This window comes from Lolium rigidum, chromosome 3 (genome assembly GCF_022539505.1).
Source record: "Lolium rigidum isolate FL_2022 chromosome 3, APGP_CSIRO_Lrig_0.1, whole genome shotgun sequence".
NCBI classification, from domain to species: Eukaryota; Viridiplantae; Streptophyta; class Magnoliopsida; order Poales; family Poaceae; genus Lolium; species Lolium rigidum.
The window spans coordinates 111,034,092-111,053,950 of record NC_061510.1 but is presented as its reverse complement, the minus strand read 5'-3'; the positions used below and the strand labels follow the sequence as shown (position 1 = coordinate 111,053,950).

At 45.9% G+C, this 19,859-nt stretch overlaps 2 protein-coding genes across 2 annotated transcripts; both read left to right on the top strand.

Moving 5' to 3' along the window:
• The first annotated feature begins 1,479 nt into the window (after positions 1-1,479).
• LOC124697994 (protein ALP1-like) lies at positions 1,480-4,298 on the top strand. Its single transcript, XM_047230521.1, has 2 exons — positions 1,480-1,790; positions 3,091-4,298. The coding sequence occupies exons 1-2, from the start codon at positions 1,661-1,663 to the stop codon at positions 4,146-4,148; spliced, it is 1,188 nt and encodes a 395-aa protein (XP_047086477.1). The 5' UTR covers positions 1,480-1,660; the 3' UTR covers positions 4,149-4,298.
• Positions 4,299-18,805: 14,507 nt separating this feature from the next.
• On the top strand, positions 18,806-19,465 carry LOC124698161 (osmotin-like protein). The gene has a single exon (XM_047230675.1). It carries the CDS (start codon positions 18,806-18,808, stop codon positions 19,463-19,465), a length of 660 nt encoding a protein of 219 aa, XP_047086631.1.
• Positions 19,466-19,859: the final 394 nt, after the last annotated feature.

Below are 19,859 nucleotides of genomic sequence, written 5' to 3'. Positions count from 1 at the left end.
ATAGGACCCTGGGCGTTGATTTCGTCCAATTCCGAGAATATTTCCTTACTAGGATTTCTGAAACCAAAAACAAGCAGAAAACAACAATCGGCTCTTCGGCATCTCGTCAATAGGTTAGTGCCGGAAAGTGCATAAATATGACATATAATGTGTATAAAATATGTGAGTATCATCATAAAAGTAGCATGGAACATAAGAAATTATAGATACGTTTGGGACGTATCACAGCCACACCTAGAGATTTTTTTTTGCTTCTTCACTCTCAAGTCCACTATGAAACCACACTTTGGACTTTCTGCGCTTAAGAAGGATGGAAGTGAGTGATGGTTGGGTGATGTTGGTAATACTCTCTGGCGTGGAATTCTAAGTAGCTTTCTCATCACATCGGTGGATGTAGCGGGAGCACGATGGGTACTTGCCTTCGCTAGGCCCCCGTCCCACAGAAAGTTGACATGTTAGGCTACTCCAAAGGTCTCCAAACCTCACGCACAAGCGATGCACCTCCTTCTCGATGTATGGTTGATCTTGGTTTATTCTTCGATTGATAATAAATATGATGGAGGGCGAAGTTACTGCTCAACTGAAAATCCAAAAAAGCTAGCTCCTATATTATTTGTTTGTTTCTTGAGGTTTTCTCGTGTGCTTGCTGAGATGGGTGACGCATGTATGGGTTATGCATATATATCAGACGGTGAATGGATATGTCATATCTTCCACACACAAAAATAGTAAGACACGACATCCACCTTCCATAGCGTGCACATATGTCCAAAAAACCGTCATTTATGTCCAATAAAGTTTTATGCCCATAAAACCGCTCTTAGTTTAATAACTAGTTACGCACTTTGACTTGCGATCATAATTTGTTATATTCCCCATTTCAAATTAGTTGTCACAATTCTTGTCAGATTTGGTTTAGATACTACTATCTAGATGCTCCGCAACGCGTAGTTTTGCTCATTTTAGAAAAACTGTGTCATCTAATTTGGGACGAAAGGAGTAGCGTATTTTCATAGATCCACTGATCACGCTGTAAATAACAATAGTTATTTTTGTTTATTTTGTTCTACTTTATGATATATATATATATAGAGAGCTCCTGCATTTCTCCTCTAAAAAGATAAATAATAACAAGAAAATCGTCCCGCTCTATCCTCGAAAAAAACATATACTCCTACCGTGCAAACATATAATTCTGGTAAGAAAACATATAACTGTACACGCACCTACACACACACGTAGACAGAAACATTCATGCATCCTACCGTAGGATTCCTACGGAATACAACATACGATTTATAGGAATACACATGTACTATGCACCTACAGATGTACAAATAAATACACATACAAACCCTGTGCCGTCTCTCCAATCCAGCCATCTTCGCCTCTTCCTCTCTCCTCTTCTCCTTCCTTGCGTCGCCCCCCAAAACTTACCATACAAGCTCTTCCTCCCCATCAACTCTACATGCCCTGCACCCTCCACTCCATGCCCAGCCACCGCCGGGGCGCCCCCTCCATCGCCTCGCCGCCGACGCAGCCGTGACACACACCTCCCCGCGTCCACGCCCGCCCCCTTCCCCTGGTTTCTTGATTTCACCGCCACCACTCAGATTACTCGCTCTCATCGATTCGTCTGACACAACAGTCCGTGTTTGTCATGGCGCCGCTTCGCGGTGCCAAGCGCCGCAAGAAGGCGGCGGCGGAGAAGAAGGCCGCAATGGCGGCGGCGGCGGGGCACGGCGCGCCCGGCGGCGACTGGTGGGACGGCTTCTGCATGCGGATGGCAGGTGCGTCCCTTTCTGCTCCCCGCGCCCGTACGTCTCCACGAGATTTGCGCAGATTCTGTGTGACTCGCGGGCATATCCTGCCCTAGCGGCGTTATTTCTTTTTAGATCTAAATTACTGTATATCTCACGCTCCGATTCCTGGAGTAGTAGTATCGTGCTTTATCGATCGTGTTAGGAGCTACTCGTGATAAATGCCACGGTCCTGCACCAGCTGGAATAATGCATCTGACTCACGGAGTGTCTTTGAGTACGGATGCTGCAGTAAATTTTTTTTTTTTTTGTAAACGAACAGAACAGTGATGCTTCAGTTTTACGCTGCGATTTAGGTTGAGTTATCAATTGCAATGAACCGAGCTTTCGATTGTGCATCTATGTTGTGATTACTGATGACTAGGCAGGACGATGGGCAAGTTACTGATTACTGCATATACGATGACTATGGAGTTATCGGTTGTCAGGTCCAAATGCAGGCTTTACACACCATGAGTATGATAGTCGGTTTGATTTCTTATGCTAGTCGATGCTTAGCTGGGTTCTTATCTCTCTGTGGAAGCTGAGCATGAGAATCTCTTGTCTTCTTCATGTTGGATCAATTCATCTTTATCGAAGCATGACATCAAGTTATACATGTGATGCAGCTATATAGCAACTTGGTCTGTAAATCTTGGTAGGTGATTGGCCATTACGTTGGTTTAGTTTTGTTTCCTGTGCGCTTGCATTGCCAGTTGCCACAGACGTATTCTTAGCAATTTCCAGGCTCGCTAATTAAGAGATTGGTAAGTAAAATACTGCATGCGGGGAAGGAATTTCTCCACATATGTTACTTGTTATTTCTGACTTTCTTTCTGAAGGTTGCAACAACATCTGGATCTTCCATACAAGTTACTACTGGTACCTGATGCATTTTTTTTTGGCAATGTAGAATTAAAACTATGGAAGTGGCTTGGCACTTATATAATGCTCGCTGAACTGGAGCTGTTTAATGAGACTAGTTTGAAACTTCTGTTTTACCAACTACTAGTTTTGTGGTTCTCGCGCCAAAAAAGTATTTGTTGTATGGGTCGTGTATACCACATTTTGGTTTGGCTGCACTCACGCGTGTCTCCAAATGTTTATTGTTTACTTGTTTCCTTAGGTTATTTGATACTGTATTGAAATTTGATCTCCACCTGACAAGCACTTCATTGTTCCAGTTTAACATATCTATAAAATATTGATGTGCTTGGTAAAGTCTTCCATAGTATTTCTGTTCCCTTGCAAGTCATTGGTTTTGTAACCTATTTCTTCATTTTCTTCTCAGGAACTTTATCTTCTGTGGAGTCACACAGATTTGAGTCTATCTTCAAAATGCCAAGAAAAACCTTCAACTATGTATGCAGTCTGGTGAAAGACGATATGATGGTAAGGGCTAGCAGCTATACCTTTCTCGATGGGACGGTGCTGTCATTGGAAGATCGAGTAGCTGTTGCTCTGAGAAGGTTGAACTCTGGTGGGTCGCTGGTAACTGTAGGAGCCTCTGTCGGTGTGAACCACTCGACCGTGTCACTGATAACTTGGAGGTTTGTTGAAGCTGTGGAGGCGCGAGCAGGCCACCATTTACGCTGGCCAGACTCTGATGAGATGGCGATGATCAAATCCAAGTTCGAGAAGATCCATGGTTTGCCAAACTGCTGCGGTGTCGTAGACACAACTCACATCATAATGTGCCTGTCCTCGGCTGAACCAAACTGTAAGGTCTGGCTTGACCAAGAAAAGAATTACAGCATGGTACTGCAGGCTGTAATTGATCCAGATATGAGATTCACAGATATTGTGACGGGATGGCCAGGTAGCATGAAAGAGGCAAGCATTTTGAACAGCTCAGGTCTCTTCAAGCTGTGTGAGAAGGGTTCACGGTTGAATGGGAGCACTCTGAAGTTATCATCAGATGAATCAGAAGTTGGGGAATACATAATTGGTGATACAGGATACCCTTTGCTTCCCTGGCTGCTCACACCTTACCAAGAAAATGACCTCTCAGATCCCAAATTGGAGTTCAATAGGAGACACTCCGCAGCCAGAGTGGTCGCGTTGAAGGCGCTAGCAAGGTTCAAAGACACATGGAAGTTTCTGCAGGGAGAGATGTGGCGCCCTGACAAGCATAAGCTGCCTCGAATAATCCACGTGTGCTGCCTGCTGCATAACATAACGGTAGACATGGAGGAGGATGCAGCCATGGATGAGGCACGGATATCTGATGATCATGATGCGAATTACAGGCAACAGGTGTGCCTGTTAGCAGATGAGAAGGCTGTCAACGTGAGAGACAAACTATCTGAGCATTTGAACAATAGGTCAACAGCTGACAAAATAGGTTAATGAAAAATTGTACCTAGGTGCTGCTGTTGATCTGTGTGTTGCAGGCTTGCAGCTGGTCTTTTGCTGCACAGTTTTTGCAGAATTGTGGCCAATCTTCACTGTTGAAACTCGTTTGTAATCTTAGAGCTATAGTCCAGCCCATCAACTTTATCCAGCTCATTGCTCTTTGGTTATTCATCTTGTTGGCGCTTCATGAAAATCATTTCCCAAAGGGTATGATTGCTAGAAAACAAAATATCTTGAACCGTATAGATTTCGTTGCAGCATGGGAATCCAGCATTTTTTTCTTCAATTCTTATCGTTTTCATGGTTGCTCACATAGTTTATGTTTTAGTGAAGTTGAACATATGATTTGATGTTTACGCACTTATATTGTGTGGGAGAGGATTTTTCTGTCCTGTCGGCTGTTAGCCCACTATCTTTCCTTGGGCCCCGAATAGATTATTTTAGCTATGTCATTATTTTTGACAACTACAGGATTCTAATTTTTTTTTGAGAACCCTGCCCTTTATTCAAACTTCAGAGGATACAAGGTTGCACACACCGTCTAGAGGATCCAGGAGCCAAACATGGCGCCCTGGTCCAACAGCACACTACTCTTAGCTAATCTATGGGCCTCTTTATTCGAGAGCCTACTCATGAACAAAGGACAAAAAATCAAAACTACCTCTAGACTTGTTGATTTCCTGGATAATATGAGCATAGACACCCATGGTTCCTTGCTCCAAGCTTGCGATGACATTGCTGCAATCACTCGCCACCTTCAACCTCCGAGCTCCAACATCGAGGGCCAGAGACACAACCTCACGGCACGCCAAGGCCTCGAGTGTCTCAGCGTCCATCCTCCCCGGGTAGACCACCGTTGAGGCTCCCTGAAAGAGCCCGCTTGAGTCGCGCGCCACTGCGGCAACCGTGCCTCTTCCTGTGTTCTTCCCCATCCTGGCGTCGACGTTAATTTTCAGCGTGCCTTGCGGGGGTGGTATCCAAGCCGGTGTGGCCACGTTGGGCACCGCCTGCTGCCGTCTGTAGAAGGATAGAGAGGGATATGCGGAATATGATGGATATTGTATTGAGCCTCTCGGGCGAGTATATATAGTGGTACAAGACTTGGAGGCTAAGATAGCTCTCCTAGAGATATGGTAGGTAGAGATTACAAATCCTAGACTACCTAATATATCTATACCAAATATATCTCTAACACTCCCCCGCAGTCGTAGCGGTAGTGACGTGAACAACGATGAGCGTCGCGGACGGTCGACCGGGAGAGAAGCTGAAGGTAGGAACCAACGGGCTGACACTCCCCGCGAGTCGTAGCGTGAGCGTCGTGGACGATGTCGCGTCGCGGATGCTTGGACTGTAGAAGAAGCCGAGGTGCTCATGCGAGGTGATAGCCCTTGTGCCGATGTCGAGGTAGCTGAGAGCGTGGGTGCTGCAACCTTGGTCGAGGGAGCTGCGCGAGGGATTGTCGTGGTCGATGTCGTGGTCGGGTGTCGAGGTAGCCGCACATGAAGCCGCAAGCGCATAGTGCGCGAGGAGAGTGACGGAGACGCGTCAAGGCAGTCGTGGAGGTTGTCGATGCCGAAGTCGATGCAGTCCGAGCCGTCGAGGACGAGGTGCTACCCTAGTTTTGCCAGAACTAGGCGCACATCGGGGACGAAGGCATACTCCGGTTTTGCCAGAACGGGGTACGCAAGACGAAGTCGAGGAAGGCGAGGCGCCGATCCGAGCTTGCTAGGCCCGCGGACGCGTCGGGGATGAAGGCACGCGGCGGTGTTGCCAGCACCGTGCATGCGTAGGACGGGACCAGTACAAATGGCGCGCCATGTCGAAGTAGACTTAGCAGAGGAAGACTCAACGGCAGTTGTCGGAGTAGAGTAGCAGGTGTCGTAGTCCGAGAAGATGCGAGGACGCTGGCGGCGGAGATGTAGTGGATGAAGACGTAGAAGGCGGCTAACTCAGCGGTGACCCGAGGTGGTCATGTTGGACGCCTAGACGGGCGTTTGTGGTGGTCGGCGAGCCCAACGCGACCTGGAGTGTTTGGCGAGCCCAGCGGCGACCAGGGGTGGAGGCGCAGCGGCGGTACACGAAGTAGGCGAGGAAGACCCGGCGGCGTGACGAAGACCATGCGCGGACGGAGGTGACCCGCGCCGAAGGGGCGGCGCTGTTGTGGCCTCGGACGTATGTGCGCGGGGGACGGCGAAGTAGACTGCGTGCGGTGACGTCACGGCCCGAGGGGCCGACGTGGCTGCAGGGCGCGAGTCGGTGCAGCGGCGGGAGGCCACCGGCGACGTACATGCCTCGGAAGGCGTGTCGGAGGCCGGTAGCATGGACCAAAGGCGGCAGCGCTGCGGCCCGAAGGGGCGACGCAGCGCAACCCGTAGCTCGATCAGTGGTAGGCGCGTGCTCGGGACGTGCTTGGCGGAGACGTGCGCGCTATCGGTTGATCAGACCTACGGCAGCGCTGTACGCGCCATGGCGTGGACGACGCGCAGATCGGAGTCGATGGCGGCGTTGTCGATGTAGTCCCGGTGATGACAGCGAAGATGAACCGGCGATGGAGACCGTGCAGGCGAAACAACCTGCTGCATCGCACGTAGGGGCGCCCCGTGTGCGGCGCATGCGGCTGTGCCGTGCGGTTGATGGCCGGTGCAGATCGATGTCATTGTTGGAGTAGAGGCGCAAGTGGACGACGGCAATGGGTGACTCAATCCGATCTATGATCGGTAAACCAAAAAAGAAAACACCGGTCGAGCGACCGGCGACGCAAAAAGAAAACCAATCTACGGATTGGAAAAAAAAGACTCGAGGGCAGCGGATCAACGGATCGCCGGACGAACCCTCATACGGGTTGCGCGGCCCCCGGAGTAGATCATGGAGATCGACCTCCCCGGGGGCGGCGCGGCGCGGAAGCTTGGGCGGCGGCTAGGTTAGGATCGGCGCCGCTCTGGTACCATGTAGAAGGATAGAGAGGGATATGCGGAATATGATGGATATTGTATTGAGCCTCTCGGGCGAGTATATATAGTGGTACAAGACTTGGAGGCTAAGATAGCTCTCCTAGAGATATGGTAGGTAGAGATTACAAATCCTAGACTACCTAATATATCTATACCAAATATATCTCTAACACCGTTGCCTTCCTTCATCGGACTGATCGAGATCCGCAATGAAAATTTCCACAAACAGGTGAACGAAGAGGGGACTTCTGTACTCCTGTTCGTGTATAGCCTTCCTTCTCGATGCCATATCACCCATAGGGTGACGAAACCCTAGTCTGGTCTCTATGGCAGAGTGTATTCGTCACAGTTGCTAGCCATTCCCTCGCGTTTCCCTCCTCTGATCTGTGCATGTGTTCCGTCACCTCCTCATCGGCAAGTGCCCATACACAGCGTGACATGGTGCAGTCGAGTAATGCATGACGCCATGTATCTTGGGCACCAGATAGCTGACACCTATCATCATTCGCCATCTTGCGGTGGTGCTGAACCTCGTTCGTTGGCAACGACTGCTTGGCCAACCTCCACAGGAACATGTTGACATTTAATGAACCCGCCTGTTCCCCCCCACACCGGCCAGAGCCCGTTCTCCCCTGCTTCGCCGAACTCGCCTCTACGCCATAATTCTGTGTCAGCTCGCCACCACCTACTCGATGCTAGGCCGGAACAGCCACCCGCCTCCAGAGGCGCTACCGCCACCGCCACCGCCGCAACTAGACCTTGTGACCCTGCCGCAGCCCGCCGCCAAGTTTGAGTTTCCGGACTTCAACTTCGTCGACTCCGATGACTCCGAGTTCGACGAGTGGAATGAGGCGTTCATAGCAAACATGGATGCCGAGGCGGCGGAGGAGGCGGCGTAGTGGGCCGAGGAGGAGCAGTTCCACGTCGACTAGGAGAAGACAGCGATCCTGGCCTCCATTATCGTGCATCGCTTTCGGAGTATCAATGAGAAAACGCTCGAGGAGATCGACGCCACCAACTTCGAGCACACCCTCGAGATCTCGCGTGAACAAGCAGCCACGGAGGAGGTAGGTCGCCTCCTCATGGCGACCGAGTGGTAGATGCTGCTTGAGCTCAACGCTTAACGCCAGTCCGAGGCGGCATATTGCGAGGAAGCTAGGCTCGCCCAGAACAAGGAGTCCCTCCAGTGGAAGGCGGCATGATACGTATCCGACGTATCGATAATTTCTTATGTTCCATGCCACATTATTGATGATATCTACATGTTTTATACACATTATATGTCGTATTTATGCATTTTCCGGCACTAACCTATTAACGAGATGCCGAAGAGCCGATTCTGGTTTTCTGCTGTTTTTGGTTTCAGAAATCCTACAAAGGAAATATTCTCGGAATTGGACGAAATCAACGCCCAGGGTCCTATTTTTGCACGAAGCTTCCAGAAGACCGAGGGGGAAAGGAAGTGGGGCCACGAGGCGCTGCCACAACAGGGCGGCGCGGCCCAGCCCTTGGCCGCGCTGCCCTGGCGTGTGGGGCCCTCGTGTGGCCCCCCGCGTTGCCCTTCCGCCTACTTAAAGCCTTCGTCGCGAAACCCCCAGTACCGAGAGCCACGATACGGAAAAGCTTACTGTGACGCCGCCGCCGCCAATCCCATCTCGGGGGATTCTGGAGATCACCTCCGGCACCCTGCCGAAGAGGGGAATCATCTCCCGGAGGACTCTTCACCGCCATGGTCGCCTCCGGAGTGATGAGTGAGTAGTTCACCCCTGGACTATGGGTCCATAGCAGTAGCTAGATGGTTGTCTTCTCCTCATGTGCTTCATTGTCTGGATCTTGTGAGCTGCCTAACATGATCAAGATCATCTATCTGTAATTATATATGTTGTGTTTGTCGGGATCCGATGTATAGAGAATACTATGTTATGTTGATTATCAATCTATTACCTATGTGTTGTTTATGATCTTGCATGCTCTCCGTTACTAGTAGAGGCTCTGGCCAAGTTTTTGCTCTTAACTCCAAGAGGGAGTATTTATGCTCGATAGTGGGTTCATGCCTCCATTAAATCTGGGACAGTGATAGAAAGTTCTAAGGTTGTGGATGTGCTGTTGCCACTAGGAATAAAACATTGATGCTATGTCCGAGGATGTAGTTATTGATTACATTACGCACCATACTTAATGCAATTGTCCGTTGTTTTGCAACTTAATACTGGAAGGGGTTCGGATGATAACCTCGAAGGTGGACTTTTTAGGCATAGATGCATGTCTGGATAGCGGTCTATGTACTTTGTCGTAATGCCCAATTAAATCTCACAATATTCATCATATCATGTATGTGCATTGTCATGCTCTCTTTATTTGTCAATTGCCCGACTGTAATTTGTTCACCCAACATGCTATTTATCTTATGGGAGAGACACCTCTAGTGAACTCGTGGACCCCGGTCCATTCTTTTACATCGAATACAATCTACCGCAATACTTGTTCTACTGTTTTCTGCAAACAATCATCATCCACACTATACATCTAATCCTTTGTTACAGCAAGCCGGTGAGATTGACAACCTCACTCGTTTCGTTGGGGCAAAGTACTTTGGTTGTGTTGTGCAGGTTCCACGTTGGCGCCGGAATCCCTGGTGTTGCGCCGCACTACATCCCGCCGCCATCAACCTTCAACGTGCTTCTTGACTCCTACTGGTTCGATAAACCTTGGTTTCTTACCGAGGGAAACTTGCTGCTGTACGCATCACACCTTCCACTTGGGGTTCCCAACGGACGCGTGCTGTACGCGTATCAAGCTAAATTTCTGGCGCCGTTGCCGGGGAACTGAAGAAAAGATTTCTAACTCCCACGTCAACTACACGCCAGCAAGCTAAATTTCTGGCGCCGTTGCCGGGGAGATCAAGACACGCTGCAAGGGGAGTCTCCACAATCCAATCTCTTTACTTTGTTTTTGTCTTGCTTTACTTTATTTACTACTTTGTTTGCTGCACTTATATCAAAACACAAAAAAAATAGTTGCTAGCTTTACTTTATTTACTGTCTTGCACTCTATATCAAAAACACAAAAAAAATTTACTTGCATTTTACTTTTTGTTACCATGTCTAGCTCTGCACTTGTTGCTTCCTCACCTGAGGAATTAGTCTTCACTTTTAAACAAGGGGATGAGGAGAGTTTTAAAGATGCTTGGTCCAGAATTTTTACTTCTTATCGTAAAACTGAACCTCAAATGACTCTAAGTTTGCTCCTTAGTAATTTTTATTTTGGTCTTATGATTCGTTATAGATATGCCTTGGATGCTGTAGTGGGAGGAGATTTCCTTCGTTGCAATGGGGATCAAGCTTTTAATGCCATAAAGAAGTTGGTTGCATCACATGATTCAGCTAATAACTTTGATTCAGCCCTTATTAGCATTTATAATAGATTAAACACTCTTGAGACAAGTGCATCTCGCTTGAATGAAAATTGTGGATATGTTCGTAACCGTCTTGATCAAGTTTTAGTGAACTCTGAACCTTCATTATGGGATCCTACTATTAAAATTGCTATCGGTGACCAAACTCTTCATGCTAATTGTGATATTATGTCCGAATTTTTCCTAATGCCTAAGAGTATTCATGAATCTTTGAAACTTTGGGGATTCGTTGAAGGGGGAGAAGGAATAACTCTTATTGATAACTCTGTTATAATTCCTAAAGGAATAGCTGCGGGTGTGCATACAACCATTCCTGGGAGAACAATATACATTGATTATCTTGTTATTGAATGTGCAGGAACAGGACAAATCACCCTCGGAAGATCCCTGCTGAAACTATTGGGAGCAGTCATAGATATGGGAGAAGGCACCCTAAAATTCACCTCTACACCCGGGGGTAGACATATATTCCCTAAGTCAAAGAGTAAGAAAAAGAACAAGAAAGGTAAGGGGAAAGCCCAAGGTAATATCGACGCTGCATCTCTTGACAACACTTGATATACACTTTCTGCGCCTAGCTGAAAGGCGTTAAAGAAAAGCGCTTATGGGAGACAACCCATGTTTTTACTACAGTATTTTTATTTTATATTTGAGTTTTGGAAGTTGTTTACTACTGTAGCAACCTCTCCTTATCTTAGTTTTGTGCATTGTTGTGCCAAGTAAAGTCTTTGATAGTAAGGTTCATACTAGATTTGGATTGCTGCGCAGTAACAGATGTCTTTGCTGTCACTAATTTCGACCTGCCTCTCTGTAGGTAGCTCAGAAAAATATGCCAATTTACGTGCGGGATCCTCAGATATGTACGCAACTTTCATTCAATTTGGGCATTTCCATTTGAGCAAGTCTGGTGCCTCAATAAAATCCATCTTTACGGACTGTTCTGTTTTGACAGATTCTGCCTTTTATTTCGCATTGTCTCTTTTGCTATGATGGATGAATTTCTTTGTTCCATTAATGTCAAGTAGCTTTATGCAATGTCCAGAAGTGTTAAGAATGATTGTGTCACCTCTGAACATGTTAATTTTTATTGTACACTAACCCTCTAATGAGTTGTTTCGAGTTTGGTGTGGAGGAAGTTTTCAAGGATCAAGAGAGGAGGATGATACAATATGATAAAGGAGAGTGAAAGCTCTAAGCTTGGGGATGCCCCGGTGGTTCACCCCTGCATATTTTAAGAAGACTCAAGCGTCTAAGCTTGGGGATGCCCAAGGCATCCCCTTCTTCATCGACAACATTATCAGGTTCCTCCCCTGAAACTATATTTTCATTCCATCACATCTTATGTGCTTTGCTTGGAGCGTCGGTTTGTTTTTGTTTTTGTTTTTGTTTGAATAAAATGGATCCTAGCATTCATTGTGTGGGAGAGAGACACGCTCCGCTGTTGCATATGGACAAATATGTCCTTAGGCTTTACTCATAGTATTCATGGCGAAGGCTGAATCTTCTTCGTTAAATTGTTATATGGTTGGAATCGGGAAATGCTACATGTAGTAATTCTAAAATGTCTTGAATAATTTGATACTTGGCAATTGTTGTGCTCATGTTTAAGCTCTTGCATCATATACTTTGCACCTATTAATGAAGAAACACCTAGAGCTTTCTAAATTTGGTTTGCATATTTGGTCTCTCTAAAGTCTAGATAATTTCTAGTATTGAGTTTGAACAACAAGGAAGACGGTGTAGAGTCTTATAATGTTTACAATATGTCTTTTATGTGAGTTTTGCTGCACCGGTTCATCCTTGTGTTTGTTTCAAATAACCTTGCTAGCCTAAACCTTGTATCGAGAGGGAATACTTCTCATGCATCCAAAATCCTTGAGCCAACCACTATGCCATTTGTGTCCACCATACCTACCTACTACATGGTATTTCTCCGCCATTCCAAAGTAAATTGCTTGAGTGCTACCTTTAAAATTTCCATTCTTTACCTTTGCAATATATAGCTCATGGGACAAATAGCTTAAAAACTATTGTGGAATTGAATATGTACTTATGCACTTTATCGCTTATTAAGTTGCTTGTTGTGCGATAACCATGTTTTCTGGGGACGCCATCAACTACTCTTTGTTGAATATCATGTGAGTTGCTATGCATGTCCGTCTTGTCTGATGTAAGAGAGATCTACCACTTTAATGGTTAGAGCATGCATATTGTTAGAGAAGAACATTGGGCCGCTAACTAAAGCCATGAATCATGGTGGAAGTTTCAGTTTTGGACATATATCCTCAATCTCATATGAGAACACTAATTGTTGCTACATGCTTATGCATTAAAGAGGAGTCCATTATCTGTTGTCTATGTTGTCCCGGTATGGATGTCTAAGTTGAGAATAATCAAAAGCGAGAAATCCAAAATGCGAGCTTTCTCCTTAGACCTTTGTACAGAGCGGCATAGAGGTACCCCTTTGTGACACTTGGTTAAAACATGTGTATTGCGATGATCCCGGTAGTCCAAGCTAATTAGGACAAGGTGCGGGCACTATTAGTATACTATGCATGAGGCTTGCAACTTGTAAGATATAATTTACATGATACATATGCTTTATTACTACCGTTGACAAAATTGTTTCTTGTTTTCAAAATAAAAGCTCTAGCACAAATATAGCAATCGATGCTTTCCTCTTTGAAGGGCCTATCTTTTACTTTTAATGTTGAGTCAGTTCACCTATCTCTCTCCACCTCAAGAAGCAAACACTTGTGTGAACTGTGCATTGATTCCTACATACTTGCATATTGCACTTGTTATATTACTCTATGTTGACAATTATCCATGAGATATACATGTTACAAGTTGAAAGCAACCGCTGAAACTTAATCTTCCTTTGTGTTGCTTCAATACCTTTACTTTGATTTATTGCTTTATGAGTTAGCTGTTATGCAAGACTTATTGATGCTTGTCTTGAAGTACTATTCATGAAAAGTCTTTGCTTTATGATTCATTTGTTTACTCATGTCATTACCATTGTTTTGATCGCTGCATTCATTACATATGCTTACAATAGTATGATCAAGGTTATGATGGCATGTCACTCCGAAATTATCTTTGTTATCGTTTACTCGCTCGGGACGAGCAGAACTAAGCTTGGGGATGCTGATACGTCTCCGACGTATCGATAATTTCTTATGTTCCATGCCACATTATTGATGATATCTACATGTTTTATACACATTATATGTCGTATTTATGCATTTTTCGGCACTAACCTATTAACGAGATGCCGAAGAGCCAGTTGCTCGTTTCTGCTGTTTTTGGTTTCAGAAATCCTACAAAGGAAATATTCTCGGAATTGGACGAAATCAACGCCCAGGGTCCTATTTTTGCACGAAGCTTCCAGAAGACCGAGGGGGAAAGGAAGTGGGGCCACGAGGCGCCGCCACAACAGGGCGGCGCGGCCTAGCCCTTGGCCGCGCGGCCATGGCGTGTGTGGCCCTCGTGTGGCCCCCCGCGTTGCCCTTCCGCCTACTTAAAGCCTTCGTCGCGAAACCCCCAGTACCGAGAGCCACGATATGGAAAACCTTACTGTGACGCCGCCGCCGCCAATCCCATCTCGGGGGATTCTGGAGATCACCTCCGGCACCCTGCCGGAGAGGGGAATCATCTCCCGGAGGACTCTTCACCGCCATGGTCGCCTCCGGAGTGATGAGTGAGTAGTTCACCCCTGGACTATGGGTCCATAGCGAGTAGCTAGATGGTTGTCTTCTCCTCATGTGCTTCATTGTCGGATCTTGTGAGCTGCCTAACATGATCAAGATCATCTATCTGTAATTCTATATGTTGTGTTTGTCGGGATCCGATGGATAGAGAATACTATGTTATGTTGATTATCAATCTATTACCTATGTGTTGTTTATGATCTTGCATGCTCTCCGTTACTAGTAGAGGCTCTGGCCAAGTTTTTGCTCTTAACTCCAAGAGGGAGTATTTATGCTCGATAGTGGGTTCATGCCTCCATTAAATCTGGGACAGTGATAGAAAGTTCTAAGGTTCTGGATGTGCTGTTGCCACTAGGAATAAAACATTGATGCTATGTCCGAGGATGTAGTTATTGATTACATTACGCACCATACTTAATGCAATTGTCCGTTGTTTTGCAACTTAATACTGGAAGGGGTTCGGATGATAACTCTGAAGGTGGACTTTTTAGGCATAGATGCATGCTGGATAGCGGTCTATGTACTTTGTCGTAATGCCCAATTAAATCTCACAATATTCATCATATCATGTATGTGCATTGTCATGCTCTCTTTATTTATCAATTGCCCGACTGTAATTTGTTCACCCAACATGCTATTTATCTTATGGGAGAGACACCTCTAGTGAACTGTGGACCCCGGTCCATTCTTTTACATCGAATACAATCTACTTGCAATACTTGTTCTACTGTTTTCTCGCAAACAATCATCATCCACACTATACATCTAATCCTTTGTTACAGCAAGCCGGTGAGATTGACAACCTCACTGTTTCGTTGGGGCAAAGTACTTTGGTTGTGTTGTGCAGGTTCCACGTTGGCGCCGGAATCCCTGGTGTTGCGCCGCACTACATCCCGCAGCCATCAACCTTCAACGTGCTTCTTGACTCCTACTGGTTCGATAAACCTTGGTTTCTTACTGAGGGAAACTTGCTGCTGTACGCATCACACCTTCCACTTGGGGTTCCCAACGAACACGTGCTGTACGCGTATCAAGCTAAATTTCTGGCGCCGTTGCCGGGGAACTAAAGAAAAGATTTCTAACTCCCACGTCAACTACACGCCAGCACGGCACCAAAGGCCAAATGCCGCCGGCAAGTTTCGTTGTCGCCCGCGATCATGTTGCACCGCCAGATGCCCGAAGTAAGGGCTAAGAGGCGGGCACTCAGACGGCGGCAAAGGAGAAGAACTACGATGAGGCAGACCCATCGCGCGCTCCAACCGTCGGTTGTTAGATTAGGGTTTACTTTTTGTTTAGTTTAGTTCTAATTTCATTAAACTTTTGTAAGTAATACTAAATTTGAATAAAATTTTGCAGTATATTTACATTTGCTTATTTAAAATTTCTTTAGGAATTCTTATTAGGGTCGTCGGTGTGTGCAACATATCCCCTAAATGGGGAGCATGTGCCGACGTTCCCCATAGTGCACTGCCGGCACAACTGTCGGCACCTATTTAGGACGCGCCGGTAGAGATGCTCTACTCGCCACAATCCTAGTATGTTTTTTGTCTTTTTGCTTCATAGAGAAAACCTTTATAATATTCAATCTTACGAATCAACCAACCAACTTAGAAAAGGTTTCTGTGAAATCCAATCCAAAATTCAAACCGTAGCATCCTTGCAACGAAAAAAATGTTGGCTAATTCCAGTTGAATACATTCAACTACACTATCGTAAATGTAGGGAACAAAACATCTGAAACTATGTCATACCGGGTTTTTCAAATGGAACACCAGATTTAGATGGTTTTTCTCAGCTCAGTTCTACCAAAACTTTTAGAATATCATAAAAACAGACTTGCTTTAGCTTTTGGGGGTTCTCCATGACAGTCAACTTGAGTTATTTCAACTTAATTTTTGGTGAGATAATTTTATTGCCAAAGGTTAATGAAGCAGAAAGAATTTAACAATATAGACATATATGGCTCCTTAATTTTTTTTTTAGATTTTCATGAAAACTAATACTATCAGACCTAATTCGGTGACAGATCATGCGGTTCGTCCTACTTAGACTAGTTTTATGCAAGGAAGATATATCCTCGATGGATAGTTACCTTGCATTAGACAATTCATGAGTTGCAGGTACTCTGCTAAGGCATGTTATTGTGCATGTTAAAATAACCAATCTTCACACGCTGGTAACATCTATGGCGCGCTAACTTCACATATGTCCCATATCCCTATAAATTTTCTAATATGTGAGGTAACATTTATGACTTTGTTCCTCATTTTTACATTCAGTTTTATGGCAAACTCAAATAGCTATCTCACATTTGTTTAAGCTTGGATATCAATGGATATGTATAAAATTAATTTGCTATTTTGTTCTGTACATTTGCTTTTACATAATTCATCAAATGCCATTTTTTAGTAAATCTGAAACATATAAGTTCCTTTCTGCAAATAGATGATATTTACATATTCAAGAAAAATATAATGACACAAAATTTAACTTTGCGAATATAAATATGTTAAAATATATTAGTAGTCAATATTAGAATAGATATTCGAAAACTGAGGCAGCTCATTTCTTAGAAATTGAATATATTTATGAACATAATATGCAAATATTTTAAAAGTTGTACGCTATTAAAATTCGTAGCGTTTTATTAATCTGCTGAGGTCGTCATTGATTTTATCGTATGCATGACAGCCCAAAACGTTACGTACGTGTTGTTCCTGGTCTTTTCTGTTTTCCAAGTTACTAAAAGATGGGGTTTACCTTTTGCACGTGACATGGAGTACAACCTGATATAGGTGTCTGGCTAAACAAAAATAATTATTTCGGATGTATACGTGTCGGCTCCAAAATAAAGTTACGTAACCGTTTGCTGAATTCGAGCCATAAATTAGAGATCTAATTGAAATAATTCTGATGATATGGATTAATGTGGTATCTCTATTTTAAACATTTATATTGTGTTTTAAGTATATACTGGACAATTCCGGCGCGTTGCCGCAAAATACCAAACATTGTTGAGTCCCTCTTCCACCCGGCTCCGGCCAAGCACACGCGCTAGCCCCGCATCTCCCTCTCTTCTATCGGCTTCCAACACTACAATTTGTTGCCCACGTCGTCCGTCTTGGCCGCCGTCAACTCAAAAGCCAGCGGCCTGTTTCGGCCCACCTCCCTCTCTGCCGCACATCCTTGATACCTAGGGCCGCTTCCGTCAATCAGCAGTGGCAACTCTCTCCCTAGTCTCTCACTCGTGGCAACCGACCAACACGCTCTGCCTCGTGGTCACAGACCTTACTCGTGAGTCGTGGGTCATCCTGAAGCTGCAGCGTGAGGTACAGATGTAGTGCGTTGCGGCGGCGCTGGGTTCTCGGGAGAGAAAGGTTAGGCGGATTGGGGAAGAAGACCTATTCCTGGTTTCTCGGGAGAGAAAGGTGTAAAACGAGTCGTGGTGCATTATATGTGATTTGGTGGGAGGATAGACCAGTCCAAAACAAAATCTGGATATGTCCCTTGTTTCCGTGGCACAATTGCACCACCGAGCCTCCTGAAGGTGATAATCTAATGTAAGCGTTATTAGTAGGTATATATATAGATATAGATATAGAATAGATAGATAGTTAGATAGAAGTGTTATTTATCGAAAAAGATTAGACCGGTTTGGTGAGGCAACAGGCTCCAGTAGCATACATTCGGCTACACTATCGTGTCTTGGTGATGACGTTGGATTTAGGCTGATGTCCCCTGGGCATGGATCGTTGCGCGGTGGTGTTTAGTTTTTATACACTTGCTACTTGGCTTTGGGACTGATGAGAATGTTTTAGTAATGTTATGCTCTCGAAGATGTTTCTCTGTCATGTTTAGAATTCCTTCTCATGGGTCTTAACCCACGATTTGATGTTCATCGTGTCTTTTCCGGCAAATGGTGCTATCACCCAAGCACGAAAAATGTGTAGCTGACTCCGCTCAAAATCCGGACCATCGCTACAATTCTCTTTGGAGACTTGTGAAGAAAATAATAAATAATTAGTTCATAATACAGATAAATCTCTTATTGTGTAATTTTTTCAGATCTTGGAAAAAAACCACATCTGGATTTTTTAAAGTATTTTAAAATGTACATCGATATTGAGTTGCCATGAATTCTTTTTGTCAAATAATATGGCAATTTTCCAATTTCCCAGAAACGAAAATGTAAGGGCTTCTTTGATTCCCAAAATGTAAGGCCTTGTCTAGATAAAGATGTGTTCAGACGTATTTTAATGTGTAGAAATATTTGGATTTGAACACAGATGTGACACTTAATTTGAAACGAAGGTAGAATCATGAGAAAGTTACCAAAGCGCCGAACCTGTGAAGCTATCTCAAACAGAAGAAGCCGAATGATGAGAAAGTTGGAGCTAGGCGCCACATGTGCCGATGAATGCACGCCCCCGTTACATGCGTGCGTAGATACATGCGTTCGTTGCTACTTAACCACCACAAAATTTCCCTCTCTTATATACCCATGATCGATCAATGGACAGGCATCAACAACACTTTGAGTTCTAATCCACTCCACCCACAAGCTAGCGCGCCATGGCTGCATCCAAGGCACTTCTGATCACCTTGGTGCTCGCCGTGCTCACCCCTCTCGCTGCCACCGCCGCCCAGCAGACGGTGACGAACCTCACCCTCCACAACCTCTGCCTCTACCCAGTGTGGCCGCGCATCACCCAGAACATCGGCCTCCCAGCCATCCCCGACGCCAACGACACCGCCGGCCGCCTCGATGGGGGCGGCGAGGGCCTGGTCACCCTGGCGTTTCCTCCCGGCGCGTGGTCCGGCCGCATCGTAGCGCGCACCGGCTGCATCGACGACGACGACGACGTGTGCGACACCGGCGTGGCGCCGGCACCGACGACGGTGACGCAGGTGAGCGTGCACGGGCCCAATGGGCTGGCGGAGTACAGTGTGAGCCTGGTCGACGGGTTCAACGTGCCGGTGGTGGTGACGCCGCACGGGTTCGAGCAGGGCGATCAGTGCCCGTCCCTCGGCTGCTCCGTGGACCTTGACGTCGACTGCCCCAGCGACGCCAAGGCCCCCGCCGGCGGGTGCAGGGCCCAGGGACAGGGGCAGTTCTTCAAGCAGAGGTGCCCGGACACGAGGACGACGCCGACGGACGTGGAGGCCACCCCGCAGCGCTGCCTCCAGCCCGGCGAGCTCAAGATCGTGTTCTGCCCCGACACCTCCAACTAGTCACTCACTCTACTATACTGGCTAGCTAGAACGTGTCGCGACTCCACGAGGCGTCTACTGCCTTCCGGTTACTATATAATAAGCTTAGCACAATTGTTAATTTGCTAAGTCAGATTCGATCGAATAACCAATTGTTCATGTTAATTGCTGATCTTCAGACTCATCTGCTTGGACTGATGTTGAGCTATAACTTGAACTGGTCTGATCGAGCTGACATTTTAAGTAGCAACAAACAAGAAAGAAACTGTATACTAGGCTTAATTTGTGCTGTTGCTACTAGCTTCCAAGCACAAGCGAACAGATCCAAGTAGCCATCAGTAGCATCAGCGATCATGCAGCTTCGTAACCATCGTTGCTCTCGGGCTGTCCGCTAGCTGTACGCCTGTACCATACC

Excerpts from the sequence above, each read along its gene's own strand:
- LOC124698161 (XM_047230675.1), top strand. The coding sequence starts at position 18,806 with ATGGCTGCATCCAAGGCACTTCTGATCACCTTGGTGCTCGCCGTGCTC.
- LOC124697994 (XM_047230521.1), top strand. The coding sequence starts at position 1,661 with ATGGCGCCGCTTCGCGGTGCCAAGCGCCGCAAGAAGGCGGCGGCGGAG. Across the intron at positions 1,791-3,090 it reads CTTCTGCATGCGGATGGCAG|GAACTTTATCTTCTGTGGAG; the intron begins GTGCGTCCCTTT and ends TTTTCTTCTCAG.